The sequence below is a fragment of the Juglans microcarpa x Juglans regia genome, chromosome 4S (assembly GCF_004785595.1).
Source record: "Juglans microcarpa x Juglans regia isolate MS1-56 chromosome 4S, Jm3101_v1.0, whole genome shotgun sequence".
Classification (NCBI taxonomy): Eukaryota; Viridiplantae; Streptophyta; class Magnoliopsida; order Fagales; family Juglandaceae; genus Juglans; species Juglans microcarpa x Juglans regia.
The window spans coordinates 17,485,780-17,500,361 of record NC_054601.1 but is presented as its reverse complement, the minus strand read 5'-3'; the positions used below and the strand labels follow the sequence as shown (position 1 = coordinate 17,500,361).

General features: G+C 32.1%; 1 protein-coding gene and 1 long non-coding RNA gene across 2 annotated transcripts in view; both read left to right on the top strand.

The window, feature by feature from the left end:
- The window catches only part of LOC121262588, a 31,738-nt gene extending 26,551 nt beyond the window's left edge, over nt 1–5,187 (top strand). Inside the window, exon 2 of the long non-coding RNA XR_005940141.1 lies at nt 5,137–5,187. This is a non-coding gene — a long non-coding RNA (uncharacterized LOC121262588). The remainder of the gene's footprint in view (nt 1–5,136) is intronic.
- A 2,149-nt stretch (nt 5,188–7,336) lies between these two features.
- On the top strand, nt 7,337–14,086 carry LOC121262586 (flavin mononucleotide hydrolase 1, chloroplatic). Its single transcript, XM_041165118.1, is given in 7 exon segments — nt 7,337–7,704; nt 8,815–8,890; nt 10,099–10,150; nt 12,211–12,338; nt 12,340–12,472; nt 13,017–13,104; nt 13,697–14,086. Coding segments are annotated over 7 exon segments (831 nt in total). The 5' UTR covers nt 7,337–7,483; the 3' UTR covers nt 13,830–14,086.
- The last annotated feature ends 496 nt before the right edge of the window (nt 14,087–14,582 follow it).

The window sequence follows — 14,582 nt, the reverse complement described above, 5'->3', positions numbered from 1 at the left end:
GTTTCTTGGTTTGGAATTTAGCTTCTGTGCAACTGAGGCTCCGTTTGAATTTAGAGTTGATCTCAATTTATCTCATCTAATCATTATAATTTTTTTAAATTTTTACATAAAATATAATAAATAATTCAACTTTTTCAAATCTCAAAATAATAATAATATTAAAAAATAATATTCTAACAATATTTTATTCAATATTCATCTCATTTTAACTCACTATCCAAACCTCACCTGAATTTGCACTATAGAATTGGGCCTATGATGAAATATTGTCTACTCTAAGTGTAAGGCGTGCCCACCCGGTTCTTTTACTATTGATCCACAACATAATTTATCTTGGTTGTTTTGTTTCCCTTATTGAGGCACGTTTGAATAATAAAATGAGATGAACATTTATGATTAGTAGTGAAATGATTTGTGATAGTAGTGAAATGATTTGTGATAGTAGTAAAATTGGTTGAGTTAAAAAATTTATTGGATTTTGAAAAATGAGAGAGAAAAAGTTACATAAAAATATTATAAAATTAAAATATAGTTTGAACATAATTTTTTAATATTATTTTTATTTTGAAATTTGAAAAAACTCTATTGTTTTTTGTGTTTTGATTAGAAATTTGAAAAAGTTATAATTATTAGGTAGTTATTACATGAAAAAGCTGAAAAGTTAAAATTGAAAAATATTTTGTATTTGAGTGATATTTGAGAAAGAAATTATGAGAATTTTTTAGATCTGATGAAATGTTCTTAACTCATCTCACTTTCCAAATGACCTAACCATAATATAGTTGTTGTCACTTGAACGTGACTGCCTGTCTGCACTAGGGCCGAGCACCAAGTGATTCGGTGTCGATGTTTAGAAAATTCGTGGAGTTCGACTCTGAACTCCAACTTACATAGGTTCCAATCTGACTCCAATGGAGCAAATTCGGATTTGAGGGTTTATTGTGTTCATATTTAGTCCATTTTTAAATAAGATTTTACATATAATAGATCTTTTTTGTTGGCTTTCAAGTTTCAAGTTTACTAAAAACATTATAAAAAAAATAGAGAAAAAGAAATGGAATTTAGATATGAAAAAACCAAATACATAACTAAAAATATTTCATATGTTGTGCAAACATGAAAAATAAAAATTTAAAGAAAATTAAAGATATATAATAGGCCCTTTAGGCTATTCTTGATATGCCATCATTTATAATTTCATATTAGAATCTTAGACTTCCAAATCAACTAAAAATAATAAAATGATGAGGAGTGCTACATCCACAAAAAAATTACACAAATGTAATATCATAAATTGACGTGGTTTCATCTTATCTGTTATATATATTTTACAATAAAATTAAATTTACAATATGACGAACTATATCAAGTCACGTTAGTTTGTAGAATTACTTTTGTGTAATTTTTTGTGGCTAGAATATTTTCCTAAAATTATTGGTCAACCCTCTAGCCAAGGGGCCTAAGCTAACACCCAAGACCTCAAATAAAAACTAACAAGAGCAACCATGAGCCATCTCGGTTATATCCATCATCCAATCATTCAATGTTGAATATATTACAAATAGGAAAAACAACTAGCCATTGAAATACAAGCCAAATATTGTATTAGAATTTAGTTACATACTACATTAGAATTTAGATAATAAATTAATATTTTTACAATATATACATTATACATTGTACATGACTCACTATTGGCTATCAAGTTTCATTTATTCTAATATATATAATATGTGCGATAGTGATACTATGATGTGTAGTGTGTACATATAATTGATTATTACTTTATTAATATTATTCTATAATATATTATTAGTCTATTAATATTCTTGAACTATATAAGTTTTAGACTATTTATATTAGTATATATGATCAAAATATAAATAATATATATTTTATTAAAGTTAGAGGACAAAGTCGGATTCAGAGTTGAAATCAGAACGGAGTCGGTCAGACAACAAATACGACTCCAACTTTATATGCAAAAGACCTAACTCCAACTCCATTCTATCGAAGCTTTGCATCGGAGTGGCTTTCAAAATATTTTCAAAATATTTTGGAGCACTTTCAAAGTATTTTCACCTCTTCCAATCCTCCCCATCTGGACAATTTGGATCAGCTCTTCCCAAGGAAAATTACTGATGCTGAAAATGAATATCTTTGTGATATCCCTACCGATGAAGAAATTTTTCTTGTTGTTAAAGCTCTTCCCTCCTCAAAAGCACCTGGTCCTGATGGCTTCACAGGCCTATTTTATAAAAAAATATGGAAAATCATTAAATCTGATGTTTTGGCTATTGTGAAAAGCTTCTTCATTCATGGGAAACTCTTAAAAGAGCTCAATCATACCAATGTTGTTTTGATTCCCAAAGTGGAAAATCCAAATGATATTAATCAGTTTAGACCTATTAGCCTGTCAAATGTTTGTTATAAAATTATAGCAAAAATTCTTGCCAATAGGTTTAAAGCTATTCTTCCAAGCATCATTTCTCCCTATTAATCTGCTTTTTTGCCAAACTGACTCATTCAAGAAAATATGATCTTGGCTCAAGAGATTTTCCACCTCATGAAAAAAAGAAGAACCAGAACCTGCACAATGGCTATTAAAATAGATATGGCCAAAGCTTTTGATTCTATGGAGTGGTCATTCATTTTGGATATTCTTCATCATATTGGCTTCAATCACAAATGGATTAATTGGATTAGAGAATGCATTTCCATTGTCTCCTACTCAATTATCATCAATGATTCTCCTCATGGTTTCTATCAACCCTCGAGGTTTAAGATAGGGCGATCCACTCTCTCATTTCCTCTTCATTCTGGGAACTGAAGTACTCTCTAAACTTATCATCCTCAAAGAAAATCTTGGCAGTCTCAGAGGTATAAAACTGTCAAGAGGGGGTCCTCCATATCCTATTTGCTCTTTGCTGATGACCTATTCCTGTTTGGTATGGCCAATTCTCATACAGCAAAAGTTTTTGCTGATTGTATTGCCATTTATAATTCCTCATCAGGGTAAAATATCAATCATAGGAAATCCTCTCTTCATTTCAGTGCTAACATCTGTCCTGCCTCCATCAATGCTGTTAAAAATTTATTCAATTTCAGAATTTCACTTCCAAATTCTAAGTATTTGGGCATGCCCCTCAATAATGGTACTGAAAAAATGAAATTCCTTTTTGATCTCATCGAAAAAATCAAAATCAAACTTCAAGGTTGGAAGGCAAAAATTCTCTCTTAGGCTTCAAAAACTGTTCTCATTAGGTCAGTGGCGAGCTCCCTACCTTCTTATGTTATGTCCACTTTTCTCTTCCCTCAGGAAATGGCAAAAAAAAATTGACACTCTGCTGAGGAGATTTTGGTGGGGTTATGCTGACAACCAAAAAAAGAAGTTTATCACAAAATCATGGAATTCAATCTGCCTACCCAAATCTATGGGCAGACTGGGCCTAAAAAAAACTGTCATTTTCAATTCTGCCCTCATCTCCAAATTTGCATGGACTTTCATCAATGGATCTACCAGCTAGTGGAAAGATGTTCTCTCAAAAAAATACCTAAAAATAAACTCTTTCCTAGAGGTAGCCCCAAAGTCTTCGGATTCCCGGTTCTGGAGAAGTCTTTTAAAGCAAAGAGATTTCTTAAAGTCTAGCTTTTGTTATTAGATCAACAATAGAACTACAGTTAGAGTTTGGAGTGATCCCTGGATTCCCACTCTCCCAGCCAATACTCCTCAACCCCATCCCACAAATCCTTTTGTTGATCATTCCATGACTGTTTCGGAGCTCATATTAGAACAGTCAAGGCGTTGGAATACCCTCCTCTTGAATACTCTATTCTCAAAAAATGCTACTAGAGAAATTCGAAAAATTTCTTTATCCAATCATAATTTCCAACACATTTCTGACAAGATCAATTGGGTTCACCATACTTCTGGGAAATTTTCTGTCAAGTCAGCCTATGCAGCCTTGGTTCATCAGAATGATGTTTCTTCTTCCAGTGATCTGTCCACCAAATGGAAATCCCTCTGGAAAATGAGAATCCAGGATAGACTCAAATTACTCATTTGGAAAATTAGTCATAACATCCTCCCAACAAAAGCCAAGGTCAATAATGTTATTCCTCCTGATGAAGATCAAATCCTTTGTCCCCTTTGCAAAACTGAACCTGAAGATCTCCCTCATCTCTTCCACAATTGCATTTTTTCCAGAGTAATGTGGAGACATTCCAAGTGGCCGATTGATACCTCCATTTTTGCAAGGCAACCCATATCCAACTGGATCAGTAACATCATCAATCCTTCTACAAGTCTAAAAATTCTTGCAGAAGAGAAACATGACTTCCAGATTTTTGCAACCGTGGCAATGGATCATATTTGGTTTATTCGAAATAAGCTTGAACATGATTTGGTATTACCCTCAATTTCTGTGTATGTTGAAACTGTTCTTAAGTTATTCAAACAGCACTCAAGAGCATGGGCAGAGAGAGAAAATCAGATTGAGGAATATGAAGAAAGACAACCTGATGGATTTCATCTACTCACTTTCGATGTTGCCACGAGGAAAGAAGGATCTATCATTGCAGCGCTTTGCTGGGCGGACAGTGGGGAGTTAATATTCACAAAAACTGACCTCATAAGCAAGGTAAGCTCAAATGTTGGAGAAGCATCTGCAGCTTTAATGGCGGTTAAAGAAGCAGAAAAACTGAAGCTTGAGAAAATAATCTTAGAAGGCGACTCAAATGTCACAATTCAAGCAATCTCCAATGCTTCGGCAATTTAGGAATGGATTATGAGTCCAATAATCAATGACAACAGGCACAACCTCGAGTCATTCAAGGAATAGAAGTTAAGGAAAATTCATCGATTTCAAAATCGATGCGCGCATTGGGTAGCGGCAGCGTAAGCCTTTGGAAACATTCCTCTAATCCAAATTCTGTCATCTCTTCTCAATTTCCATAGTGGAAATGATCTTTCCAACAATGCTGTAATTTATTAATACTTCAGAACTTTGTATGATGTTCCTATTTCATGCTATCTTGCTTATAAAAATAAAAATAGAAAATAAAAAGAATAAAAAAGAAGAAGAAGAAGAGAGACTCATTTGACATTTTATTTATTGCGACTCCATTTGAGTCCAGGACTCCAGTGGGGTTGTCGCGTGATATTTGTGATGAGGGTTACAAAAATAGCGTTTCAAGTGGTATTGGCACGTGTATAATACATACCAACTACCAAGGTTAATTTTAGAAATTTTTTTTTTATCAAATTCCTTTAACATTGGTATATATAAAATATGGCTACATTTAACTTTGTGCTGTAATATTTAACAAATTTGTTTGATGCTATAACTCTACCTTGTTTATTTTCACAGATGAGATGAGATAAGATGAATTGAAATTAAAATTAAAAGTTGAATAAAATATTATTAGAATATATTTTTTTAATATTATTTTTATTTTAAAATTTGAAAAAATTGAATTATTTATTTTATTTTGTGTGAGAATTTGAGAAAGTTATAATGATTAGATATTTAGATGAAATGAGATGAGTTGTGAAAACAAACGATTCTTTTTTTTTTTTTCCGTCTTTACTCACTCCTCCACTTCCCCATCTCATATTATTGAATCTTTATTTTATCTTACTTTTTTCTTTAATCCTAAGTTCTGGGAATCTATATAATTCTCCATTTATATTATTAAAAAATATTTTTTTTTATTTTTAAATATAAATTTTAAAAATAGTACAATCTATGCATATTCAATAATTGAATACACGTCATTTCAATGTAAATTTAAAGTTACAATCTCTTCTGACTTGATATGTAAATCAATTACCATTAGATAAAAATGGCTAGCTATTATATAAAAGTTACCGTTAGAAATAACGATGACCATTAAATAAAAGATGGTTAGATAAAATAACAAATATAACTATTGGAATTTAAAAACATGACTGTTAAATTTTGTAATATGACTGTTAAATATGTAAAGTATAAAAATATCAAAGAAATATTAAGAACATTATTTTAATGATTTAATCAATTTTATAGATAATCTAATTTGGGATGTCTAGGTAGGACTGATAATATTTGACACGACTTGTGAAACTGATACAAATATGAGATGAAATAATAGGGTTGACGTTGTGACATTAAATACTAGGGTTAAAGTTATAGAGATGAAATAAACAATAAAAGATCATTCTCCTTCGAAAAATGCTTCTTTTTTTTTTTATTCAAATTTTTTAATCCTCAGTCACACTTGTTGACATATCATATTGTAAAAACCTGCTAATTAAATAGCTAATAAATGAAACTACTTAAATTTTGTCACATAAAAAAGTGTAAATAAGGGCGAGAAGTTATAGGAAGAAGACTTATACTTTGTTGTCAATTTTAATTTTAATTACTCTTTCTCATCTCTTACATGGAAAATGAAAAAAAAGAAAGAATTCAAGGTCATATTTGGTAAGTTAAGAATATATATAAATCCATTGGAGACTATAAAATTTCAAATAAAACACTTATACTTTGTTGTCAATTTTATTTATTTATATTAATTAATACAAAAACTCTATATTCAATCATTTTTATGTACTTTTTATGTATTCTACTAATGTGATTGACTGCATCACATTTTTTTAAAATATAAAACAACTGTTTTGGCTAATCATATTAGTGAAGTGCGTAAGGAGTATGCAAAAGTGACTATATATAGTAGAACTCTTTTAAATAGATTTATTGAAAAATAAATGTACGAGTATGAATATTTAGTTATTCAAGTTTGTTTAGGATTTAAACTTTAAGACCCAAACTCAAATAATTCGACATGAATTCAAATGATACGACATGAATTGCTTTACCTTTACTTAATAGAAAATAGATTATATAGAATAGTTAAAGATGGCTTTTGTGACTAAATTTTAGCTAAAAAATTATGCGAATGTTTTACCAGCCAGTTAATATAAGGGTGGCTCTATGGCCACCATTGGGAGCTCCGGTTAGTATACCTTATCTATATTTTTTTAAAAATGTTTTATATGTATTTTTTAATATTTTTAAATATTAAAAAAAAAATTTACAAGATCATTAAAAATTTATTTTTTAATCAGAAAATAAAACAAAAAATTAAAAACAAAAATCCCAACGGGAGAAATAACATTTTCTTAAATACAACCGCTCGGAGCTCCCGCTAGTACATCTTATATATATATATATATATATTTTTTTTTTCATATACATTTTTTAACATTTTTAAATATTAAAAAAAATATAACATCATTAAAAATTATTTTTTTAATTATTAAATAAAACAAAAATCCCAGCGTGGGAAATAGCATTTTCCTGAATATAAATTACAAATCGACACCGGTGTCTCGTGGGAATAATAGATTGTTTAGTCCACCTAAATACGAGTTTCCCTCATTCAATTGGAGTTTTGACGTTGTTTATATGTGGCTTGCCAAGCCCATCTTGCATCTCTGATAATGGCTCTCACTTTTAGAGTACCAAACGTCTCCGCCTTCCTTCTAAAATCCTCTCCATCCCCAGCATACCCATATCCTAAAATGTCCCAAAATGTCCGCTCCAATGCCTCTCTCTCTGCCTCAGCTGGAAGTACAAATAGAAGGCTTCCTATACTGCTCTTTGACATCATGGACACCCTTGTTCGCGATCCTTTTTACCACGACGTTCCTGCCTTCTTCGGGTACTCAAATTTACTCAAATTTCTCTTTGACCCGTTTCCGGAGTCCGGTGATTCTTCTTCTTTGTTATTTGGTTGCTCAAACAATATGTTGTATGCATTGTTCTTTGGGCTGAAAAATGGGATTTATACTAAACTCTGCTTTGTTTATTTAGTTTTAATTCTTTTCTTGGGATCCAAGATGGGGTCGTGTTTACTTTCGAAGACATGGTTATTGGGTGCAATGAACGCGTAAAATTCTTCCAAAATAAGTTGAATTCATTACTTACTTAAAAAAGAATGTTTAATTCATACGAGTGAAGTTTCCTGAGCCAGTATCGTTAAGTTTTAGCTGCCCTTAAATGCACCAGGGAAATTATTTGAGGATACATGCTTGAAGTGGCGATAAGCTTGAATATGTTTTCTGGGGAATGAAAGAAACTTTATTAGAAGTTTGTAAAGAATACAATTTCATCTGCTTGCCTGACATTAGACTTGTTATAAGAGGGACTTTAGCCATTTTCTACATTTCATGATGCTCATTGTCTTGTATTGATATCGTGTAATTCAGTTGATGTAAATTGGCTTTGGAGGCTAATGGAGTTTCAATTTCCATGGCCCCAAGCTCACTTCCGAGAAGTTCCTCCAGCCCCTACGGATTTAGCCAAAAACTTCTTATAGACCCTTATGTGCTTTAATGGATTTGTAGAACTACCACAAAATATCAGAGGGCCTCATAAATTGAAATGTTTGACAATTATCCCTCTAGTCGTAAGGCAAAAATAAGTGCATAAATTACAACAGAATAGTTTTGTGACTATGACAAGAATATGCATAACTGTTAATGGTAAGAGCAATGACATTAATCATCCACGGCAATAATCACAACCCAAATAATTTACTGGACTCATGGGTGCTGGGTATTACATGTTGTAACTCATTTGAGTTAAGATGCTAACAGACTCTTTATAGGCTTCTAAGAAGAACCTGACACATAATCGTTGTCACACCCTAACCGAGGTTAAAAGCACTATTTTTTCTCAGATAATTCTGTCTTCGATGAATTCTTCCAAAAATTGTTGATTAATTGTTTATACTATTACTAAGATAATCAGATTCAGATTTTATGCTCAGAATGTCGTTGAAGGAACTTATAGAATGCAAGCACCCGACTGCATGGATTGAGTTTGAGAAGGGGATGATTGATGAGGTATGCTCATAACTGGTCATTGGTTTAGAAAAGTATGGTTTTTAAGATCTTCACTACCTCAGACGCCCATTATTAGTGATTTGTATAAAAGTAAGACTCCCATTCTTGTTGGAATGATCTTTATACGTTTTTCTTCTTGTTGCATTTGTAGTAAGTTCTAAAGGAAAAGAAGCATACAGTAGGCTGTTTTGTGGGGTGGGGGCAATAGGACAGTGTGCGAAGGCTCTTCATATTGAAGATTTCTTGGAATTATAACCTTTGTTTGCACACACTACAAATTTGGGTGATATATATATATATATATATTCATTTTTTAGGACATTTAACGTTCTCTTGGGTTTCTTTGATTGTGGCTTTAGATATAATCACAGAAAAAACACTGCCTAATCTGCAACATCAAAGCACCGAAAAACTAGTTTTGTCAATACTTTCCATGCAGGTGAAGATGTCGAAATGGATCTAAGAACAGCACTAATGTATTAACATTTGGATAATAAATTCAAATATGAATCAGGAGTCCATGTAATACCATCTTTTCAGCTTTATGGAATAAGTTACTCAGACCCTTTATCTAACTCGACATCTAATTGTGAGTTGATGTGGCCACTTAATTCTCTTCAGACTATATTTTTTTGATAAGTAATAAGAGAATTTTATTACCAAGTATATAGGCATAGCCCGAGTACACAGGAAGTATATAAGAGAAAACACCTAAATTCAAGCTAGAAACTAGAAAAGTCCAAAAAAAAAAATCATGAAGATTATCTCCATTCAATACAAGAGCCTTAGCCCCAAAACACAAAGTATTAAAGAAAAACTTCCCAAGTTCTCCCATCGAGCATTCTCTTCATACCATATTTATTTCCCTATCTCCACCATCTCAACCTAAGCAGTGCTTTTCAAGGTTCATAAAGGTACATAATAGCCATTTTTTGTCATTATATGAGGAAACTGATCGTGTCTATTGTAGATGAAAAGAGAGAAAATCCAATATTCGATCTAGCTTTCATTATGTCTTTAACTTTTTACTGCTGATGTATGCATAAATGTTACGAAAAGAGCTATTCTTTTTGCGTATTACCTACTTCGTTATGCTTAGTATTGTGATTCTTTTCCATATATTTCTTCAGGAGATTTGCCTGATATTTTTGTATGTATTCTTGAATTTTCTACGTACTTCATATAATCTTTATTACTACAAAATATAGGTGGAGCTTTCCAGAATATTTTTTAAAGATGGCAGATCTTTCGATTTAGAAGGTTGGTGAGAATATTTCTTTTCTTACTTTGCAGCAATCACCACTTTTGTTTTGATTGCATCGTTCTTTATTACAGATTTACAGTACTTATGTGACTATAACAATGCTAAATATTTGGGGTGGTAGGGCAAGGGGGTGGTTTACCAGTGATGTCACCTCAACTTTCGGTATAAAGTGCGGTACAAATTGTAAACTATATGTGGTTACACTTATTTATGAGTATTGAAAATTATATACGGAACCTCATTGTATTTTGGTATACTCTTTCCTTGCCCCTCTATAAAATCTTGTGCATGTTGTAATTGATAGTTTTCTGGCCTCCATAAAATCTTTTTGGCATGCAATTTGAAAATTTTATTGATAAATGTGAGACCTAAGTATACAAGAAGACAAAACAATACCCTAAAGATGTGTAATTGAAGGTAGAAATCAAGTTGTCAAAAGAAGAACATATAAACTCCCAAAAATAGTAGTCGAATCATAGGATAAGTTTAGAAATGACATGCTTGTTTGGGACTGACTTTTGTAGTTTTGTTTTTATTGGTTTTCGAAATTTTGAATGGGGGAATGAAGACAAGGAGTTACATTTGGATGTATTGGTTTCCGTTTTTTATTTTTATTTTTTTTTTAAATATGTTTTCACCCATAAAGTTTTTAGTTGTTTCACACTTTTCTAGAAACTGACGGTGGTACTCTCCAACTACCCCACTTATTATCAAATAGCACTTCCGTTAAGACTGTACCATGTAACCTGTTTTTCGCCATCTTAGTGTTCGTACTTGAACAAAGAGTGCTATTTGTCATTTCCTTGTAGTTTGAATTAAAATGTGTCAATTTTTGTAAAGGTTTAAAGCTATAAACACAAGTGTAAAACTCCTTATAGCTTGTGGGTTAAAAGTGTATCTAACTATTTCTTTGGTTAATGGTTTCAAGATAATCAGTTTTTCTCAAAATCATCAAGATGCCCAATAAAATCTTGGCATGTGTTCACTCCACTAGATCTACGTAAAACCAAAAAGGAAAAACCCAAAAAATGCCTTGAGAGGGCCATTAGGGTTCAATTTGGTTTTGGGTTTGGGGGGGTGGATCCACCCTTCTGCTCCTCTCAGGAATCCACCCTAGAGACAAGGTTCTCTACCCTCCCTTGCAATGGAAGCATAGAGGAAGGGGGAAAGACTCCAAGCGACAACGGTCTCCATTGCTAAATCAAGCCTGCATCCTTTTCCATTGAAATATATATACAAATATGTGTGTGTTTGTTAATGTAATCTTGAAATGGTATAGTGATACAATTAGTATTGAAATATTTCGCACAACAGTGTGCTTCAATAATATTTTATAACTCTTCCCCGGTTTTACATAGTGGGAGTATGAAACGCTAGGACATCATTCAATTATCAATCAAAACTATATAATTTTGTTGCTTCAGAAAGCTGTTCAAGGAAATATTATTGTTCAAGGAAATATTATTTGAGAGCGTCTTTTAGTTAGGTTATATAACAGTTAAAAACATGTCCTGAAAATATGCCATAGTTTCTCAAATTGTTACCTATCAGAAAGATTTTTTTAATTGTCGGGATTGGGTAGGTCTTAAGAAGTTGTCGTTTTACCAATGCATCCTTTGAAGGTGAACATGTTTGAATGAGCATGAGTTTGCAAGAAGTGTTTTCCACCCTTTGTTTCTGAGAAGAGTACCACATGCAATTCCCTTTTGAATTTGTCTCAGTTGAGAGGTGATTGTTGAATATGTATTGCTTCCCAGGTTATTGTGAGTTTTATGTATCATGAGATTTGCTTTTATGATTATCTCAATCGTTTTTTCCTTTTGTTATTGACTGTAACTTGATTGGAGGATCACCAAGCTCAGTTGGTTTATGATTTTTCCTTGTCAACATGCTCTTTGAGCAGATTCTCATTGGGTGTGTGAATTTCTTAGACCCACTTAGGAGCAATCACATTTTTTATTACGTCAATAATTTTAAATGCATACTCCTAGAACATGCTGCATATTATTAACACTCTTGCTGATCTTGTGAAGGTCACGTTCATATGTTGTCGTAGGTCTGAAAAATTGTATGAGAAGGGGATATTCCTACATTGAAGGTGTTGAAGAATTGCTTCACACTTTAAAACAAAACAAATATGAAATTCACGCTTTCACAAACTACCCAATCTGGTACGATAAGATTTTTATTTAATGATTTTATATCCATTTTAAGAGGATTATCTTTTCTAGAGATCTTGTTTTGTAGGTACAAAATGATTGAGGACAAGTTAAAAGTTTCAAGATATTTGTCATGGACATTTTGTTCATGTATAAATGGTATGTGCAATGTTTTGGCTCTCTCTCTCCCTCCCGCTTGCACACGCGCAATGCACTCGTGTGTGTGTTGACTGTATGGGTGAATAATGCATGAGCATGTGTCTACATCCAATGCTATCGTGTTGAGTGAATTATTATTATTGTTGTTAATATTACTATCATTATTATTATTATTATTATTATTATTATTATTATTATTATTATTATCATCATCATCATCATTGTAAGTGTGATGATAGGCACACAACCCTTTTCACGGCTATATTTTAAAATAGAAGTATTTTGGTAAAATGATGAAACTTTTATAATTGTTTTAGGTTATTTTACAAAAACACCCTTCATTTAATTGTAAATAAAATTTTTCACTTATTGAGATGAAGGATTTTTGTCATCCTTTGAGGTCGATCTGGTTTAGTCCAATACTCCAAAGCAAAAGATTTTCTCCGGTAGAATCGTAGATGTTCATATATGAAGAGAGCAGGACACCTACTACATGGACATTGCCATCACTTGTGAGAATGATCCTTTTTACCGTATGTTTCAGGAAAGAGGAAGCCTGATCCTGATTTCTATTTGGATGTTTTGAGCCAGCTTGAAGTTAATTCGGAAAACTGTATCTTCATCGATGATAGGTTGTATTCTTTATATTTTTTTTTTAGTGTTAGACTGTTTTTGTGATGGGATGACTACTTTTACATACATTTGGTGTGCTTTGGTTATTCTTGTCTCAATCTTTTGTATGATCAAAATCATGCAAAGGGATTGTGATGTTTTGGAGTTCAGGAACTAACTAGGATTATTATGGTTTGTCTGACTGATAGACCATCAAGGAGCAGTCAGGTATAAACCGTGTTAGTCCAGTCTCCTAGCTGAACCCATGTTAGGACATATCAAATTGCCATAGGATAGGAGATTTAATTTTGCACCAAATAGTTTCATAAATTTTCTCTTCTCGAACAACTATATTCTACAGTTTCTCTGCATGCAAGACAGCAGAGCAGAGAATGATTGAAGTTTGGGTTCAAATTATGGGTCTTTTTCGTGCAAGAAATTGATGTATACTACTAGTCTTATCCACAAGCCCTATATTCTGTTTCCTTGTTATGACCAATGGGAAAATGCAAATTTATATTTTATGGTATTCTTAATGCTTCCTGTCACAAGAGTCATTGTACAAAACCAGAATTGATTATTTTCTCAATTTCCATGATGGGTTCATCACAGGTTGAAAAATGTAGAAGCCGCTGCGGAAGTCGGCATTGTTAGTCTACATTTCAAGAATACAAATTTACTGCTTCAAGATCTCTCTTCGATGGGAATTGACATCTCAGTAGAAGAACATCACCGTCAGGACTAGCCCAAGCTTGTAAAGGAACACACCTGATTTCTCAGTACTCATTATTCTAATAACTTGACTTGTTACGTTAGTTTTGGTTTTTTATAGACTATATAGGGTACAGGTAATCTATGAAGAGATGAGAATAACGAGTAATTATACTTGTGAAATTGATAGGATGCAAATCCTTCAATACATTCCTACCATCATTTACACGCCATGCAAAGAAATGTTATGCCTTTTTAAAAAATAAAAATAAAACATATGAGTTTCACTAAGATAATTTCCCATCATAGGCTTTGGGGTCGTGACAAAATTTATATTTTCATGTTATAGTTGAAAATGTTTTTCAAGACGTGCGATTGTAAAGTATTCTTCATGGAAAAATGAAAATTATATATAACATGCTCAAATGATGAAAATTGCTTATGTCATGTAAGCAAGTATTCAATGTATTATATAAAATGTTATTTCATGCTCAAAATGATATTTATATTATGAATGTGACATTTATACATAAATTATAAATAAGTTATCAAAGTGTAAGTTAGAGGTTACTTACAATCTCTTCAAAATATAGAGAGTCAATGCAGCTGGAATCAAAGTTATTCTAAGTTAGGATTTGTACCACTAAAGAAGATGTTCATAGTCAAAGGGTTCAAAAATTTGATATTTACAAAACTGTTCTTATACTTTGCAAAAATTGTCACTAAGGCCATAAATTTTCACTATTTGCATTTGAGTTCCAACATTCACCAAATTTTACAAACCTCA